Consider the following 18,577-nt stretch of genomic DNA (forward strand, 5'->3'; position numbering starts at 1 on the left):
GCCAGTCATGGGGAACTTCTCCTGTTAGAAGAAATTGATTAAAAATATCCGTTAATGGTCCAACAACTATACCTAAAAGTTCTCCTAGAACTCTGGGATGAATACCATCAGGGCCCCTTGTTTTATTCAGATTTACCCAAGCCAGTTTCTCTGCTACCTCTGTCTCCAGAAATCCTAAAAAGTAACCCTCATTCCTAGATGATTCTCGAACTTGTTATTGCTAGTACGATTTATTTCTGAGAAGTCGGAACAGAAGTTCTTGTTCAAAGAGGAGTTCCAGGCACCTATAAAAAAAACAAAGAAGTCAGCAGCTACAGAAAGTGTAGATGCTATTAAACAGCCACTCACAGGTCCCACAGTCCAGCGGTGAGCTCACATCAGCCTTCTCCATCCTCTATCCTCCCTTGGCAGCACCGGAATCTTCACTATGGGCACCTGGCTGTTACAGCTTGTGGCTTCACAGCCAGGTGCCAACTACACATGTGTGAGCCGCGCTGCGCATCCTGAATGGTGGATGCAGTCTTCTGGGCTTCTTTCGGTCAGTGTCCCAGAAGACTGCAGGGGGAAGGAGGAGAACCGCGGCTCTCAGAACAGAAGTGGGAGCAGGTACTTGTCAAAATTCTTTTAATTTTGGATAGAGCAAGAGAGGTTATATCCCCTGTCAGATGTTTATTCGCCATCTGTGTCCCGTTTCCGAGATTTCCCTTCATTTCTTGTCCCATAGCCATAGCCAAGATTCCTTGGGGTCCCCCAGATTACCAGAACTAGCTTCGCCTTTGGAAGTTTTCCCCTCTATTACTTTCTGGGGACAACCCAAAATTTGGGATTTTCTTTTACTTTCACTCTCAATGATGGTAAACAGGAAAAATAAAGAAGCTGAATCTATTTAACGGGAGCACAGACAGCAAGAATAAAAAAGAAAAAAACTGACAGGGGTTGTAATCCCTCTCCACTCTGTCCAAAACTAAAAATTAGTTTTTCCTTTTAGTTGTACTTTAAATTTTCTATGTGCTGATGTTTTTCCCCTGTACTATCCTACTTACCTCTTTAGTGAACCATATTGGTCTTTTCTTCAGCTTACTCTTAGTAATTTGCCTGACATATAACCTAGTTGCCTACAGGATGGTAGACTTAACAGTACCCACAGATTACTGACTCCTGTCGACTCCAATCTTTCAATACATTTTTCAGAAATTTCCCCATTTGAGCAAAATTTGTCCTTTTTTAAATTCTAAACCTTTTTTTTTTTTTTTTTCATATGATTTTTCAGTTCTTGTTTTAATATCAAACCAAAAACATTGGTGATCACCAGAACCCACATTTTTCCCCCACCTCAACATCAGACAATCGATCCCCATGCCAGTACTAGGCCTAGAATATGATCACCTTGGGTAGAACTCCTAGTGGGTTGGCACCCGTGATTGCCGTAAAAGTGATTAGGCCGGTCTATAGTCACAAATGCAGAGAGACCACTGTACAACACAGAAGCAAGCTCACAGCTGCTACTACATCCATGAGCTTGTTTTAGCCTCTCCAGAATTTGCACATAAAAGGCATGTCTAAAATGATTAACTAGGTAAATGTAGGTAGCTTATACATTTATTTTATTCTTTTAAAGGAAACTGTGGGAAGTCACTGATCGATCCTATGCTGAGAGGTGGGCCCATCACAATACCCGAGATTGCTACAGATGAAAGAGGGACAGTGCGGGTGGTCGGAGGCCTGGCCGCCACCTATATGTCATGGCCTTGGATAGCCCAAATCCAGAACAAGAATGGAAAACACTACTGCGGAGCAACAATCATCCATGAGACATGGCTGGTGACTGCCGCTCACTGCAAATTCACGTAAAAAAGATATATTATGATTCTTTCTCACTGTGGACATTATTTTACCAGGAGCTACATGATGCTATGACATGTCTAACCCATGAGAGGAACCAAACCCAAATTTCGGATGATATTTCACATTGCATTTCATGGCTTCTGATAGCCAAATCTGAATTTCTGTTTTTTTTTTTTGCTCATATTTGCTGTTACTTGAGTGCCCTTCCTTTGACTGCCAGTACCATCAGGTCCCACCCTTCTTTCTTAGTATCCCTGGTAGAATTTTTAAAGCAAATGGCTGAAACTTCTTTTTGGCCCCATCTTCTCATCAGTCCAAGCTGCCACGGCCTTCACAAACCATTCTGCAAAGATTTGCAGAATTTCCTGCTCTGTAATATGCACTTCTATTGAGCCTGGTGTTGTTTTCCATTGACTTTCTGTTCAATGTTTTTATAGAAAGGTTGAAATGAAATTCAGTTTAAGAAAAGTATGAGTTTTTTTTTTTTTTTTTGATAATCATACTTGGGTAAATGCATCTTTCCCTCGGCGCCTCGAACACTGCGAACTGAGCGATCAAACACCGCTGATCATTCGGTTCTCACGGTTCTCTGCTATGACCCCCCCCCCCCCCCCCGCGCTCACTGGAGCGCTGGCCTGTGGAGGGGACAAGAGTGGCCAGCTCAGGCTCTCCGCAGCTCACTGAGAGGCTGAGCTGGTGTGCCGGTCCAGGCATGTGGGTGGATCCCGACTCCAATGTCACGATCTTGCCCGAGCCAGGACCGGCTCTGTGATATCCGCAGACAGTGGACTTCAGCCTGCTGTCTGCTGAAAACGGGTCACAGGAGTCCAGCAAGGACTACACTTCTGTGATCCACACACAAAGTACAGCCAGACGAGCTGTACTTCGCCTTTAAACAACTTAAAAAGGCAGACCCACACTGCAAAGTGCAGCACATTTAGTCATCAAACCCCAGTTTTCTATTCCGAAGTATGACGTTCTGTATGGAACTTTACCCAGTGGGACTTTACTGGGTGCCAAGAGAAAAAAAAATGTTTATAATAGGAGAGCGAGGGGAAAGAGATGGGGAGGAAAATTGGAAATGAGAGGTCGTGGGGGCTGCAGTTCGGTAAAGATGCCAGTTTTGGGAAACCACCATAAACAAACTATTTTTTAGTCACGGTCAGAATGCCAATAAAGAACAGTTAAGGCTGTGTTTTTTTTTTTTTTTCAATAGTCCATTCTGTCATTTGTTATAGTAGTCATTTTACTGTTGGGCATCTTCCAGGTAACTTTAGGCATGACCCCTGTGGATTTCTATTTATTTTAGTAGGACTCCTGAATTAAAAATTCTGAATTTTCAGAGGATTACACATTTTTAAAAGACCAACCGAACCACAGCTAATCCAAACTTTTCAGACCGCGAGAAAGATCGGTGGTATCTATTTGATATAGATATCGATCGGTATAGGCAGGAGGTGATGTCACCAATACAGGGGCATTGTTGTCACTGTCATCAATACAGGGGCATTGTTGTCACTGTCATCAGAGTTTTTTAGTACCAGATAAAGGCTGGTTGTCAGCGGCCAGGGCCAAACCGGTTTTTGCCAAGTTGATTAGTGCTTCTCTTCCTTGCTTTGCTCCTACTGAATCTGTCATTATGCACACACAAGTTTGCACTGAATTAGCAACATTGAAGCTACACAGCTCAGAAGCAACATGAGCTGGCAATCTAGAGTGATCTTGTTTTGTTGTTATAGATGTCATTTATTTATTTTATTTTTATTTCTGCACTAAGGCTCTATTCACACTTGTACGACTCCAAAGTTCCGTCAACTTTGGAGTGTTACTTTGGTGCAACATTGATGCAACCTTGTCGCAACTTTGGATTGGCTTTGACCAGTGATAATAGACAACTTTTGCACAACTGTTGCATTGTATAACATTTAGGTACGAATTTCATGCAGCTTTTGAGGTCAATATTGAAGTTTATGCCCCTCAAGTTGCATGAAGGTTGGACCAAAGTAGTGCATGGACTACTTTGAAGTTGCTGCAAATGTAAGTTGCAAATACAGTATATGAATGGTTATTATTGGAAAAACATGGAGAATGACTTGTCATACGACTTTGATGTTCAAAGTTGCATGACAAGTCGCACAACTGTGAATGGAGCCTAATGGCCCATACATACCCAATTCAAAAATTGGACGAAAAATTCCGCTTTCCGAGTGGTTATACAATAATCTGATTGTTAATACACAGCTTTCAAGAGACGGTCACGTCAGTTCATCCAATATTATCCTATATTATACAAATTTTTCGGATTTTAATTTAATCTATACAGTTGTCCGAAAATACAATACACTATAACACACCATTTCCCATTTTTTATTCAGTCATACAAGAATTTTTGTAATTTTAGTAAACTCTTTATTTTCGATGTGCGACTAGCATGCAAAGAAAAATGGATGAGCTATCGTCCGATTTTCAGATCATGTGTATGGGCCATAAAGATTTGTGTGAGCGCTGCAGGAATTGCTTAAAAGCACTTCAGACGTTTGTTCATCTCTACTCATGGGTAGAGTTTCTGGAAGCAGTCACTATCCCAAATGGAGAATAATCTTCCCACTTTTCTGATTGTTATATAAAATTATAATTATAAAATGATGAGACAATCTGCAACTAGAAAATGTAAAACTCCTTTCTGAATGACATGAAAATAACTTATCCAACTTGTATTCGCAGTGTTGGGTCGGACAAAGTGTTTGTGGGAGCAACTGACTTGTCACAGGAAGAAAAAACAGAAGTCTTTGTAAAACGCACTCTCACCCACGACCTTTATGATGCTGAATATATTCCTCCTGAGCATGACCTCCGCCTGCTGGAGCTCGAGACTCCTCTTACTTTGGGTAACAAGTATTTTTCCTTAAAGGGAAATTATTGTACTTTAACTAAGACATTTTTTTTAAATATTTAGTGAATAGCTAAAGCCAAAAATGTGTGTTTTCGTTTTTGGTTTAAGTTTTTAGATTTGGCTACAGTACCCCTGTCGGTTTTTTCCTTTTGTTCTTACGGTCTGTGTACAATTTGGGAAATTTCCTTTCACTTACTGTCTTGTAAACACAACAAAAGGTGTGAGAATGGCTTTTTTAGACAATTGTCACAAGAACAAATGTTCACATATGGAAAGGTTTACCATTCTTCTTTTTCCGATGGCAACTCTTAACTGCCCTGGCCCAGGTCTTTTTCCGGGTCCGGAGTCTTCTGCCTACAGCCCCGAAGGTTCTCCTGCCTTCTCTATTGGCCAAAGGGACTAAGTCTGTAGGCCCAAGTTCATTAGGACATAGATGCCCTTATTTGGACATTACAAAGTGCACCTGTTAGGACCCTTTAACTAGTGTGCTTAGCAGAATAGTTTGCCTGATGAGGCAAAGAGGCCCGATTCTCTTCATACAGTGGTATATCCTCAATGGATGCATTGTGGGCAGTGCACATGAGTCTCAAGGGTGGGGTGCCCTCACACATTGCACAACAATGGGGAAATGACATGCCATGTTTTTGCTGCAGCTGCAATTGTCACTTGCAAATATCCACCAGTGTGGCAGAGACAAGCTTAGACCCCCCCCCAGCATTGAACTGGCACTGATCTCCTCCCTGGATGAGCTTAGATGTGTTTGGACCAAACTCATTTGAGCTCTCTCATAGGAAAGCTGTCAAACCAGACAGCCAGTCATAGGCAGAGGAGGCATTCCCAGCCCCACAGCTTGCCCCCTGTATATGTGTGGCTGCAAGTAGGAAATGCCTTTGCCATCTATCACTGGCTGTTGGGTTTGACAGCGATAGCTTAGATGGGTTTGGACTTGGCCTGTGTCCAAACAGGCCTGAGCTAATCTAGGGAAGTAATCAGTGCTAGTCTAATGCTGGGGGTTGGGTTAAGGTGACCAGATTTTAAAAATGAAATCCGGGGGCATAATTTTTTTTTATTGGCAAACTGCACAGGGCTGCATAATACACAGAGCGCTGGTCACAGGACTACATAATACACAGAGAGCTGGCCACAGGACTATATAATACACAGTGCTGGGCGCAGGACTGCATAATACAGAGCGCTGGCCACAGGACTATATAATACACAGAGAGCTGGCCACAGGACTATATAATACACAGAGAGCTGGGCACAGGACTACATAATGCACAGAGTGCTGGACGAAGGACTGCATAATACACAAAGCGTTGGGCACAGGACTACATAATATACATATTGCACACAGCTCTGGGCGCAGGACTACATAATACACAGAGCGCTGGGCGCAGGACTACATAATACAAGGAGCGCTGGGCACAGGACTACATAATACATGGAGCGCTGGGCGCAGGACTACATAATACAAGGAGCGCTGGGCGCAGGACTACATAATACACGGAGCGCTGGGCGCAGGACTACATAATACACGGAGTGCTGGGCACAGGACTGCATAATGCAGAGCTCTGGGCGCAGGACGGCATAATATACATATTACACATAGCTCTGGGTTCAAGACTGCATAATACACAGAGCGTTGGGCGCAAGACTGCATAATATACAGGAGGGTGTTAGGCTTAGAGTGCAGGGTTCAGAGGTTTACTATGCACAGAGGACACTTCTGCTCCCTCCATAGCTCACCTCTGCACCCTTCTCTCACTGATTATCTCTGTAGCCACCTCTTAGCCCTTCCTCTACAACAGCTAAACTCTCCATCTCTCCATGCAGCTGCATCAGCTCTGACCCCTGCTCCCCCACTGCCCTCACCTGTGTACAAACATACCCCCCCCCCCCCAATCTGCTCACCTCCCGGTCTCAGCCCTCCACACAGTCCATTTTTGGCTCTGCCTCTCCTCCACTGAACAGCAGCAGGAGCGGCAGTGAGCTTTTCCAACTGGGGACATCGGCATCCAAGCCAACAGGCTGTTTCTCACCCAGCATGGGATGCCCGGTCTATGTTAATCTGGCCTTGAATACAGGGACAAAACTGGGGACAGAGTTCGTCCGGGGACAGTTTCCTCATTCCGGGTACTGTCCCCGGAAACTGGGGACATCTGGTCACCCTAGGTTGGGTCTCTATTTCCAGGAGGACTGTTACTGGCCATTGCTAAGGCCATACAAAGTCCTCCTAGCCCCACCTACCAGACTCAGGGCTTTTGACAGAAGCCAGGAAAGGCATTCTGCTACATGGGAGTGAATGGTAAGCTGTGCAGGGGAGGGCTGTGTGGCTGTATTTGAGAATAAAGGGTGACTTACTACTGACCTCTAAACTCTGCACCACTTATTACTGACCCCCGAACTCCATCTCACTTACTGCAGACCCCTGAACTCCACCTCACTAGTGACCTCTGGGCTCTGCTTCACTTACTACTGACCTCTGAACTCTGTTCCACTTACTACTGAACCTTTGTATCACATGCTACTGACCCCTGAACTCTGCGTCACTTACTACTGAACCCCTAATCTCTGCATCACTTACTACTTAAGTCTGAGTCACTTGCTACTGACCCCTGAACTCTGCAACATTTACTACTGACCCCAAACCTACGTCACTACTGACCTTGGAACTCTTAAGTCATTTACTACTGAACCCTTGTCTCACATGCTACTGACCACTGAACTCTGCGTCACTTACTACTAAACCCCTAATCTCTGCATCACTTACTAATTAGGCCTGAGTCACTTACTACTGACCCCTAAACTCTTTGCTTAATCCTGGCCCCTGAACTCTACATCACTTACTACTGACCCCTGAACTCTGCAATATTTATTACTGACCCCAAACCTACGTCACTACTGACCTTGGAACTCTAAGTCATTTACTACTAAACCTTTGCTTCACTTGCTCTTGACCTCTGAACTCCATGTCACTACTGAACCCCTGAACTCTGCCTTTACTACTAACCCCTGAACTCTGCGTCCTTCTACTGACCTCTGAACACTGCTTCACTCTGTGTGTGCCATGCTTTCTTTTTCTAAAGTTGAAGGGCCCAACTTATGATTTTGCACATAGGCCCACTGCTTTCAGAAAACAACTCTGTCTTCATGACCCCCATAACATGGTGGGCATTGCATGTGTGACATTTTCACCTTCTGACCAAGGCTGCTGTTAGAAATCACGGGGCCCCGTACGTACAGCCTACCTGGCAGCCCCCCCGCCCAAATATATCAAGACAATATTTCCACTAAAATCATAAGGGGACACAAACCTAACAGAGAACCTGTGTGAATTAGCCCTTTTAGTTATTTATTACATTAAAAAATAAAGAAATACATTTTTATAAAATGTTAAGCATTTACAATTTTATTTTACATTTTTTTTTAATTATATATTACAATGTTTAATTATTATTATTTTTTACTATTTGTTATTTTTTTACAAGACAGGGAAGCCTGCAGCACTGGGGGGGGGGGGACACACAGTGAAAGGGGTGCAAATGGATAGGGGGGGGGGAGAACCAGAAGCAGGCAGAACGATGTCGGAGAAGCAATTACAGGAATGGTGCCCTGTATCGGTGTCTCTCCCTGCAGCAGCTGAAAGCTGGCAGGAGTGGGAGAAACTGACTTTCAGCTGCTGCAGAGAGCCGCACAGGACTACCTTCTGTAATTGCCGCTCTGCCCGACCGCACCAATTCTCTATGCTGTTGAGGCCCCCCTGTGTGCCCGGCCCTCTACAGGAGGGCTGGTGGTCCCCCCCCCCCCCCCCTATCGGCGGCCCTGGCTCTGATATGAAATCTGTGCTGCTAAAAGTGTTTGTTCTCTTTTGTTATGGGAAATCATAACCGCACTGGGCAAAGGTTTTGTAGGACAATGTTAGACAGAAAACCTTACATTTTCTTTTTAGGTGCATCAGTTGGTGTCATATGTTTACCTGAGAATAAAGAAGACTCTACAAATAATGGATGTCTGACAGCAGGGTGGGGAGTTATGAAAGGTAAACAGAACTTTGAAAACTGTACTCCAGGACAGTGGTGTATTTAGGTTTTGTGCTGCCCTAGGCATGACTAAACTCGTGCACCCCCTAATTTAAACATGACCCACCCCTTCCTGCCAAGACCACACCCCTTTCTGTTTAAGACCCCTTCCTGTTCAATGGCATGGAGTCCCCCCCACAAAATCCATACCAGACCCCTATCTAAGCATGCAGCCTGCATAGTTGCCAACATTTGAAAAAAATTTCCAGGGACACTTTGCAGCATAGCTATCAATTACTTACCACACCCACTTCCCTGAAACTCCGCCCACTCCACTTAATTAATCTCCGCCTACTTATCAGTTACTTTTAGGGTATCATTATTTATAGGGTCTACTCAATACAGAGAGAATTACAGGAAATTGAAAAGGGAATTTTAAACTTGAGGCCAAAGTAGCAGAGTTGGAATAATTCTTCTATTCAGCTGCACTACTTCTGCCTAAAGTTTAAAATTCTCATCACAATTTCATGGAATTCAAATGTGTCAATGTGCTCAGGTGTGACCATACAAAAAATGTAATATATAAATATAAATAAAGTGCAAAATGTAAATAAGTACATTGCCGGGACAATGTAAATGACCCGGGACAGGCTCCTATTTGCCGGGACTGTCCCTGCAAAAACGGGACAGTTGGCAAGTATGAGCCTGGCAGGTCAGGAAAGGAAGGGGACGAGCGAGCGCCACACCACACTTGGCCTCACACATGGGGAGGTGGGTTGGGGCAGGGGGATCTGCGGATGGGGGGCCTATCAGAACCTGAAAGCCCCCTTTTAACAATGAGGTCCCCAGATCCCGCCCCCCCCCCCATGTGAATGAGTATAGGGTACATAGTTTAAAAAAATGTGTAGTGTAAAAAAAGACATTTGACAGTATTTGAAAAGTCCTTTATTTAAAAGTTAATGTAAAAGAAAATGTCCCCCGGTATAGATCCATTGTCAGTCACGATGTGCACCACCAGTGCCATCTTTTTTACATTTTGGCATGGTTCCTATCAAAATTTCTAAAGGGCCTGATATGGATTGCGGGGGAAACTTATTTTTTATTGCCGGTCTTTTTCTTTTTTTTTTTTGTGAATTGACTTTTGCTCCTGTTTTTTTGCAGTATTTACCAAGCATTTTTGCTTTATGAGGTAAATACCAGATAAAGCAGTAGTGAATTGCCATTTTCAGGATCACGTGCGATATTTGGAAAAAACCCTAAATACTGCATGCAATCTGGTTTTGTGAATGGAGCCCAAAATTTGCTTATCCTGGAGTTCACCTTTAACCACTTAACCCCCGGAAGATTTTACCCCCTTCCTGACCAGGGCCTATTTTGCGATTCAGCACTGCGTGACTTTAACGGACAATTGCACGTGTCGTGCGACGCTGTACCTAAACGAATTTGACGTCCTTTTTTTCCCACAAACAGATTTCTTTTGGTGGTATTTGATCACCTGTGCGATTTTTTTTTTTTTTTTTTTTTTTTTTTGATCATGCGCTATTTTTTGATCATGCGCTATAAACAAAAAAAAAGCGTCAATTTTGCAAAAATAACAATATTTTTCACATTTTTTTATATGAAATTCCCCAAAAAAATGTAAAAATCAAAAGTTTTTAACATTTTAGGCCAATTTGTTTTATGCTACATATGTTTGGTAAAAAAAATCGCAAAAAGCGTATTTTGATTGGTTTGCGCAAAGGTTATTGTGTTTACTAACTAAGGGAATGATTTATGTAAATTTTTGTTGTTTTTTTTTTTTAACGAGTAATGGCGGCAATCTGCGATTTTTTTTTTTTTTGTGGTACTGCGACATTGCGGCGGACAGATCGGACCCTTGACTGAAATTTTTGACACTTTTGGGGTTGCCAGTGACATTACTACACTAATCAGTGCTATACATATGCACTGTTACTGAAAAAATGACAGTGAAGGGGTTAACTTTTTTTGAGAGGGAGGGGTTAAGTGTGTCCCTAGGGGCGTGATTCTAACTGTGATTGGATGTGGCTTGATGTGTAAGAACAGAGATCAATGGTCCTACATAGTAGAACCGTATGATCTCCATTCTTACACAGGGAAGAATGACAGGCGGCTTTGTTTACATTAGCCGCCTGCCTATCTCCCGGTGTTACGGACAATCGCGAGTGCCCGGCGGACATCGGGTCCGCCGCAATAAATAGTTGTGCGGTGGTCGGCAAGTGGTTAAGGACCAGGCCTATTTCTAACATTTGTTGTTTACAAGTTAAAATCAGTATTTTTTTTGCTAGAAAATTACTTAAAACCCCCAAACATACATACATACATACATACATACATACATACATACATACATACATACATACATACATACATACATACATACATACATACATATACATATATATATATATATATATATATATATATATATATATATATATATATATATATATATATATATTATTATTATTATATATTTTTTTTTAGCAGGGACACTAGAGAATAAAATGGAGATCACTGCAATACTTTTTGTCACACTGTATTTGCCCAGCAGTCCTACAAACGCAACTTTTTGGGAAAAATTACACTCCTTTTTTAAATGAAAAAATAAAGCTTTTAAGTTAGCCCAATTTTTTTATATAATGTGAAAGATGATGTTACGCCGAGTAAATTGATACCTAACCTATCATGCTTCAAAATTGTGCATGCTCATAGAATGGTGACAAACTACGATACTTAAAGATCTCCATAGGGGATGCTTTAAATTTTTTTACAAGTTACCTGTTAGGAGTTAAAAAGGAGGTCTAGTGCTAGAATTGTTGCTCTCACTCTAACAATCGCGACGATACCTCACATGTGTGGTTTGAACACCGTTTACATATGTGGGTGCGACTTGCATATGTGTTCATTTCTTGGAGGGCTTGGTGCTTTAAAAAATGTTTTCTTATTTATTTTCCTTTTTGTACTTTTACACTATCCCTTTTTAAAAAAAAAAAAATAATAATAATTTTTTTGATCACTTTTATTCCTATTACATCCCATGTAATAGAAATAAGCATGACAGGTCCTCTTTAACCACTTCCCGCCCGCCCTATAGGCAAATGATGGCAGGAAGGTGGTTGTCACTCTGACACACCGCATCTCAGATCTCCGATCTCGGTAAAGAGCCTACTGACGTAGGTTCTTTACCATGTGACCAGCTGTGTCCACTAGTAGAGGAGAGCCGATCTGCGGCTCTCCTGACGGGGGGGGGGGGCGGTTTGCACTGGTAATCAGAGCATTGGTTACCAGAGTAGACCCTTTGGGGGGGGGGGGGCTGCCACTAGAACCACCAGGGATGCCCACTATGGCCACCAGTGCCGCCTATCAGTGCCACCTATCAGTGCCCAGCAGTGCCACCTATCAGTGCCCACCAATGCTGCATATCAGTGCTACCTATCAGTGCCTCCTCATCAGTGCCTGTCAGTGCAGCCTCATCAGTGCTCATCAGTGCAGGAAAAAACGTATCTTTTTACAAAATTGTATAACATAAACAAAAAACTTTTTTTTTCAAACTTTTCGGTCTTTTTTTATTTAGCAAAAAAGAAAAAACCTTGCGGTGATCACATACTACCAAAATAAAGCTCTATTTGTGGGGAAAAAATGACATAAATTTGGTTTAGGTACAGTGTTGCATGACCGCTCAATTGTCATTCAAAATGCAACAGCGCTAAAAGCTGAAAATTGGCCTGGGCAGCAAGGGGGTGAAAGTGCCCTGTATTGAAGTGGTTAATGAGAGATCTGGGGTCAAAAAGACCTCAGATCTCTTTTACATTTAAAAGCATAAAACAAAAATTGGCCCTTTAAGGCCGTTGGGCGGAACTGACGTTTGACATTGCTCCAGTCCTCCAGGCGCATTGAGTCAAGTGGGGGCTATCTTGCTCTCATTCGACTTCCGGCTCATCCGTGCAGAGAATCGGATCATTTTCCCTGTTACCAACGGCTCCAAGAAAAAACGACTTTTCCTCCTGCCCATAAAAGTGATTCCATGGTGAACCTGCTGCCGGGACCACTTTTATCAGATTGCCAGGTATATAAAAAAAAAATACAGGGTTATGGCAGCCAGCTGCTGCCATAACCCCAGTATTTAACGTCAAAGTACCCATGTAAATACACGTTGGGCAGTCCGGAAGTGGTTAACCACTTGCCGACCAGCCGCTGTACTTATATTGTGGCAGGTCGGCTGTGTCCCACGAAACGGCATGCCTGTACATCGCTTCGGACGGGCATGCACCGATTAGCCACAGGGGGATCCCTCCAGGCCAGGACTAATCCTCTCCAGGAAAAGACCCAGAGTGCAGTGTCCCAGAGAATATATATAGACTCCCAGCAGCCTTCATTGCCCTGCTCCCTGGGATTGGCCAGGGCTATATAAATATTTATATTGCCATCTGCTTAGCTCCACACCTATGATCCAGAGAGTTCTTCAACTTACTGGAAAGCAACTGGGGGGCTATCAGTCTGGCAGCAGTGAGAACACTGACTGGACCTAATTAATTTCAGCTGAAAGGATTACAATGAGGCAAGCTAAATGTCCCTATTAAAAACACAATTCCACAAGACAGTGAGCCAACACTAAATCTATTTATTCTTAGCACCTATCTAGGAGGGTGCTACATACAGTACAGTGAGTAAGCATTTTCAGACAAGTACAGGAAGTGCGTTACTGGCAGGATTACCAGGTGATAATAAACTAAAAAATCTGAGGAAAGAATCTGTGCAGCCACCACATCTAAGGACTGGTAAATTGGTGTAAAATAGTTTGTCAAAGCCCTTCTGGTGTCTTATATCGAGAATCCAACTTCCAAACTGGCTATATGTGTGCAGATCTTTTTCTCTTATTAACATTAACAATGACTCTGTGGAACCTATCCAACCCCATGGTCCTCCTCCTATCATAATGTTGGCTTCCACAATACTCAGTCTGGGCAGAGTTATATAAAGTACTCGAAACCCATACTTGAGTAAAAGTACAAGTGCTCGATCAAAAAGTGACTTGAGTAGAAGTACTAAAGTATTCAACATTTTTTCTCCTTAAGTATTGCAAGTAGTTTTTTAAAAAAAATTGCTACTCAAGTACTGAAAGTAAAAGTACGAATAGTTTTGAAAAAAAATTGCTACTCAAGTACTGAAAGTAAAAGTACAAGTACTGTGTTATGTAGTTATTAAAGAAAGAAGTCAAAAGTTTGAACATCATATTGTTTTTTACTATTTCAAATGCAGCTTTTATTTATACATACAGTAGATTTTATTTTCATATGCGCTGATAATACACATGTTTTGAGCTTCATGAAACCTGCCATCTACTGTTCTGGCAGTGGTAATTTTTATAATTGTAACGAGTAACTATGCAGCACAAAAAAAAAATATCGGAGTAGAAGTATTGAAATCATTGAAAAAATGTAGTGAAGTAAAAGTGGAAGTAGGAGAAAAAAATTCTACTCCAGGAAAGTACAGATACCGCCTTTCGGTACTTAAGTACAGCAGTGAAGTAGTTCTACTTAGTTACTATACATCTCTGAGTCTGGGGTATAATAAAGTGCCTGTTTTTAGGTTCACAGTATGCCAAGACACTACAGCAAGCGAGGATTCCTTTGGTGTCTAAAGAAGAGTGCATGAAATTCTGGGAAGAAGACCTAACAGAGGGGAACGTGTGTGCAGGGGGAGCAGGCGCTTCATCTTGTTTGGTGCGAAATTGTTAACTTTTAAATGTGGTTAAAGCCTGTCTTCTATTTTTGCTAACATAGCTGCCTAGAACATTTCCTTTAATCCAAAGAAAGCCACAGACTAACTATTGCTGAGTGCTGCTTCTGAAAATGCTAGCTGCCTGACTGTCATGCAGATGGATTTGAAGCCCAAATTAACTTTGTTTTATTCGGCTAAATACATTTAAGGTGCATAAAAGCAAAAGGTGTGTAAGTCTTACAGTAGTTAATTTTCTTTAGAAAGCCGTCACAGCCTGAGTAGAGCCTGCCAGCATTCTGTAGAGAAGACCAGTTTCTCTGTGTGGAAGCAGTGGTCTCTCTGCAGAGCTCCGCCACATCCCCTACTGAGTCAGACCTATAGCTTTGCAATCAGAAAGGCTCATGCTGTCTGCTGATTGCTCTAGTTCTGACTTGTCAGGTGTGTGTTGGACATCTTCAGAGAGACCACTGATTTTACACAGAGAGCAAAAGGCCCGTTCTGCAGAATGCTTGCAGAGCACAGGACTTTCTACAGTTGTGGTTTATTTTTAAAGAAAATAAACAGTAAAACTGAACACACCTTTTGTTTTTATGCACCTGAAATGTATTTAACTGATTTAAACAAAGTTCAGTTGCATGAAACTTCTGATCTATATACTTGTTCCAGTTTGATAACAAGAAACAAATAGGGTGCCACGGCATCCAGTGTTGCCAACCTACCAGATTGAAATTTACTGACATCTCACCCAAAATTTACTGGCACAGCCAAGTTTATACTGGCATTTCCAACAGTTACAAAAATACAGTTTTAAGTTCAAATTTCAGTATTTAGGCTACAAACCTATACTTACACACATGAAATAGACTCACGGTGACAGCAGTGTGCAGCAGGACAGATGATGATGACACCTCACTCAGGGGCGTAACTACAGGGGTTGCAGGGGTTGCAATTGCTACCGGGCCCCATGCTCCAGGGGGCCCAGTAGCAAACCAGTGGGTGAACTTCCAGGATCTCAAAGGTCACGCTTGCAACCGGGCCCTGGCATTGCACCACTGTGGAGAGGCCCCAAGATTGCAGGAAGGGGGCCCACTGCAGAACTTGTGAAAGGATCCTGCTGCAGGACCATAATAAAAGGCCATGCAACGAGAGTAAAGAGCCCCAGGATTAGTGGGAAAAGCCCCGGGCTTGAAGGGAAGGGCCCCGGCCAGGGGTTTGGGGGGCCCTTCGTGGTTTCTTGCATCGGGGCCCTGAAGGTTCTAGTTACGCCTCTGACCTCACTGACATGCTACGTCCCCCTCACAGTGACAGTCTCTCTCCACGCCAGGTGGTCCCTTCAATCCACTCCAGTCCAAACATCACTGACAGTCCTCGGCTCCCTTGCACCATGACATCACACGACACGCTCAGGCTCTGCCTCCGCCAGACTCCTCTCCCACCGTAGCAGACTCGGATGGTCTCGGCCCATTGGCAGTTCCAAGCTGAGGGTCACAGCCATATTTTTTACTGGCAACCATTTCCTCTCGCTGGCTTTTACTGGCAGGAGGAAAGTGCCCATTTTTTTACTGGCTGCCCGGGGAAATACTGACGGTTGGCAACACTGATGGCAGCTGGCATTTCTGGAAGGTTGGAAATTGTCGTCTGATATCAGCCAGGCAATGATCATCTGTCTAATACAGAGGAGTTATTTGAAAGTTCAAGCATTTGGAAACTTTCCAGAAGCTTGAACATCCCAACATCTCAAAATCTCCCACTCAATGAAGGTATAACGTTACCAGTTTACTTAAAGGCGTTTTATGAATTACATTTGTTGACAAGTATTTGTATGTTAAAAAACGTTTCCTTTTAGTTTTGGATAGACTAGGGAAAAGTTGGTACCCCATCAGGTTTTTTTTAGTCCATACTAAAATAGAGATTGAAGAGCCATGCTACTTCCAAGAGGTCCAGATATAACTTTATTCCAATAGAAGTCAGAGGGACAATCTAAAAGGTAGCCCATGCATTTTGTGGGGTCCAAACCATCTGCTAATAAGGACTGTGCTTGAATAACAATAAAGGTCCAGGTAACTTCTAGTCCATTCACATTGTTTTCAATGAATCCCTAATGAAATGGCAATACCAATAAGATAATCTTACGGGTCCAGCGCTATTTTCACACTTTCCTCAACAAGGTATTTTATTCCTGTTTGTGTCGCAAGAGAGAATCTGGAGAGAGTCACCTATTTGTATTTGTCCTGGGGACCATTGTCACAGAGACAGGCAAATCCTAGACCACCAGACAAAGAAGTCATGGGAAACCTTCCGATGGGGATGTTTGTTCCAATGACAATTTCTTTAAAGCCCCATACATGCGATCCTTCTTTTTTTTTTTTTTTTGCATGCTAGTCCCATGTAGAAAATGAGGTGGTTGCTTACAGTGGAACTTTACGCATAACAACTTGATAAAAGATAATGTTCTTTAGCAAGGAACAAAAACATTCCTCGTTAATTATGCTGCCAAAATGGTGTGTGCTATAAATTTCCCCCAGCATTGCTCCTGTTTCTTCTTGTCAGAGGCTGCCATTTTGTTGACGCTTAGAGCCCTGAAGAGCAGTAAATAATAAAGCGGAACTAAACCCATTGATTTATCGGTTTTAAAAGAGTTACATTCTTAGGATTGCTAACTGCGACATTTGCTTGTGCCCTCAACCAAACTGTCAAACCATCAAATGGCTGGTGTCAGAACTGATCACATGTGCAGCCCCATGCTAGTTGCAGATCAAACAGAAGCAGCTTCCTTGGCTGTAAAGGGTTAGAGGGCTTAATGATGCTTTAAGGCTGTTTAAAATCGGCCTCTGCAACCTCAGCAGTGCCTAAAAATTGGAGAGCAACTGAGCATGTGCAGAGCAGGGTAAGACGGTGTATTACTGTATTTTAAACAGTATAGACATTTATTATTAATGTTTTACATAGCTATACCTGCAAAAGGCACCAGCCTGAAGTGATCTAGCAGGACTTAATTTTCTGGCTAAAGTTCCACTAAGTTACAAAAATTCTCGTATGACAGAATACAGCTTCGGAAGTGATATAATATGATGTATTATATTCGACTTCTGATTATTTTTTTCAGAAGAAAACTGTACTTATTAAATGAAAATCGTCTGTTCTGGTATCGAGCAAGAAAACATTTCGTGTTTGTCCCCTCAGATAATTTTGCATGAATTTATCGTGATCAGCTCTGTGTACTAATGATCAGATTATCATACGATCGTTTCCAAGGGCTATTTTTTGTACGATTTTCTGATCATGTGTACTAGGCTTAATAGGGAATTTCTATCATTTTCCTCTCCGTTTCTGCTACAACTCTGAAGTAGTAAGTAAAGAAAATCTCCCCAATGGAGCACCTCAATAAATTGACATGGGTATTTAATCCTTCCTTAGTCTTTCCAAAACAAAAAGAAATTCTGGTTAACATATACTTTAGCCGCATACGTTGAGAACATGCACCCAAAGTGGCTCTTGAGGACTGTTGTTGAGAACACTGTACTGTAATACGCATCTAATTACTTATGATGATTTGTTCAGCTTAACTTTTTTTTTGTTCTCTTTTTTTAGGGGGATTCAGGAGGTCCACTGATATGTAAAGTGAAGAACAAGTACACGCTGGTGGGAATAGTCAGCTGGGGGAGCAATATTTGTGACCCCAAAACACCAACTGTGTACACCTCATTAGCTAAATACAGAGACTGGATAAAACAACACACCGGAGTATAATAAAAATGTATTTTGTCGTTGTTTAGTTTGGCTCCATCTGAATAGCACCAGCAATGTGTAATTCAGACTTTTTAGGTTGGTGATTTTTCTATGCAAAAGTTTACTAACAATTACAGACAGGGCACGATTTACATTCTCTTGTGCCGTCACTCCATGAACTGCTATGCCCAGAGTTCAGTTTTAATGGAAAGGAAGGACTAAGCAGCACCAGCCTGAATGGCTTCCATTTTCTGAGGCCAGGAAGAAGGGGAGGATGGTGGTATTACCAGTGTAAGACTCTGTTGGACTACACAGTTGGAATTAGTCTTGGCATTTAGTCACAGCT

General features: G+C 42.5%; 1 protein-coding gene across 1 annotated transcript in view; it reads left to right on the plus strand.

Annotated features, from left to right (window-relative positions):
- Positions 1–18,360, plus strand: part of OVCH1 (ovochymase 1) — a gene marked incomplete at its 5' end in the record, with an annotated part of 123,631 nt that extends 105,271 nt beyond the window's left edge. The window contains 5 exons of the mRNA XM_082256363.1: positions 1,619–1,847; positions 4,570–4,733; positions 8,691–8,780; positions 14,371–14,504; positions 18,094–18,360. Of these exons, the coding sequence (XP_082112489.1) occupies positions 1,619–1,847; positions 4,570–4,733; positions 8,691–8,780; positions 14,371–14,504; positions 18,094–18,252 (776 nt within the window). The 3' untranslated portion in view covers positions 18,253–18,360. The remainder of the gene's footprint in view (positions 1–1,618; positions 1,848–4,569; positions 4,734–8,690; positions 8,781–14,370; positions 14,505–18,093) is intronic.
- Positions 18,361–18,577: the final 217 nt, after the last annotated feature.

The sequence above is a fragment of the Pelophylax lessonae genome (assembly GCF_965119305.1).
Source record: "Pelophylax lessonae genome assembly, chromosome: 4".
NCBI classification, from domain to species: Eukaryota; Metazoa; Chordata; class Amphibia; order Anura; family Ranidae; genus Pelophylax; species Pelophylax lessonae.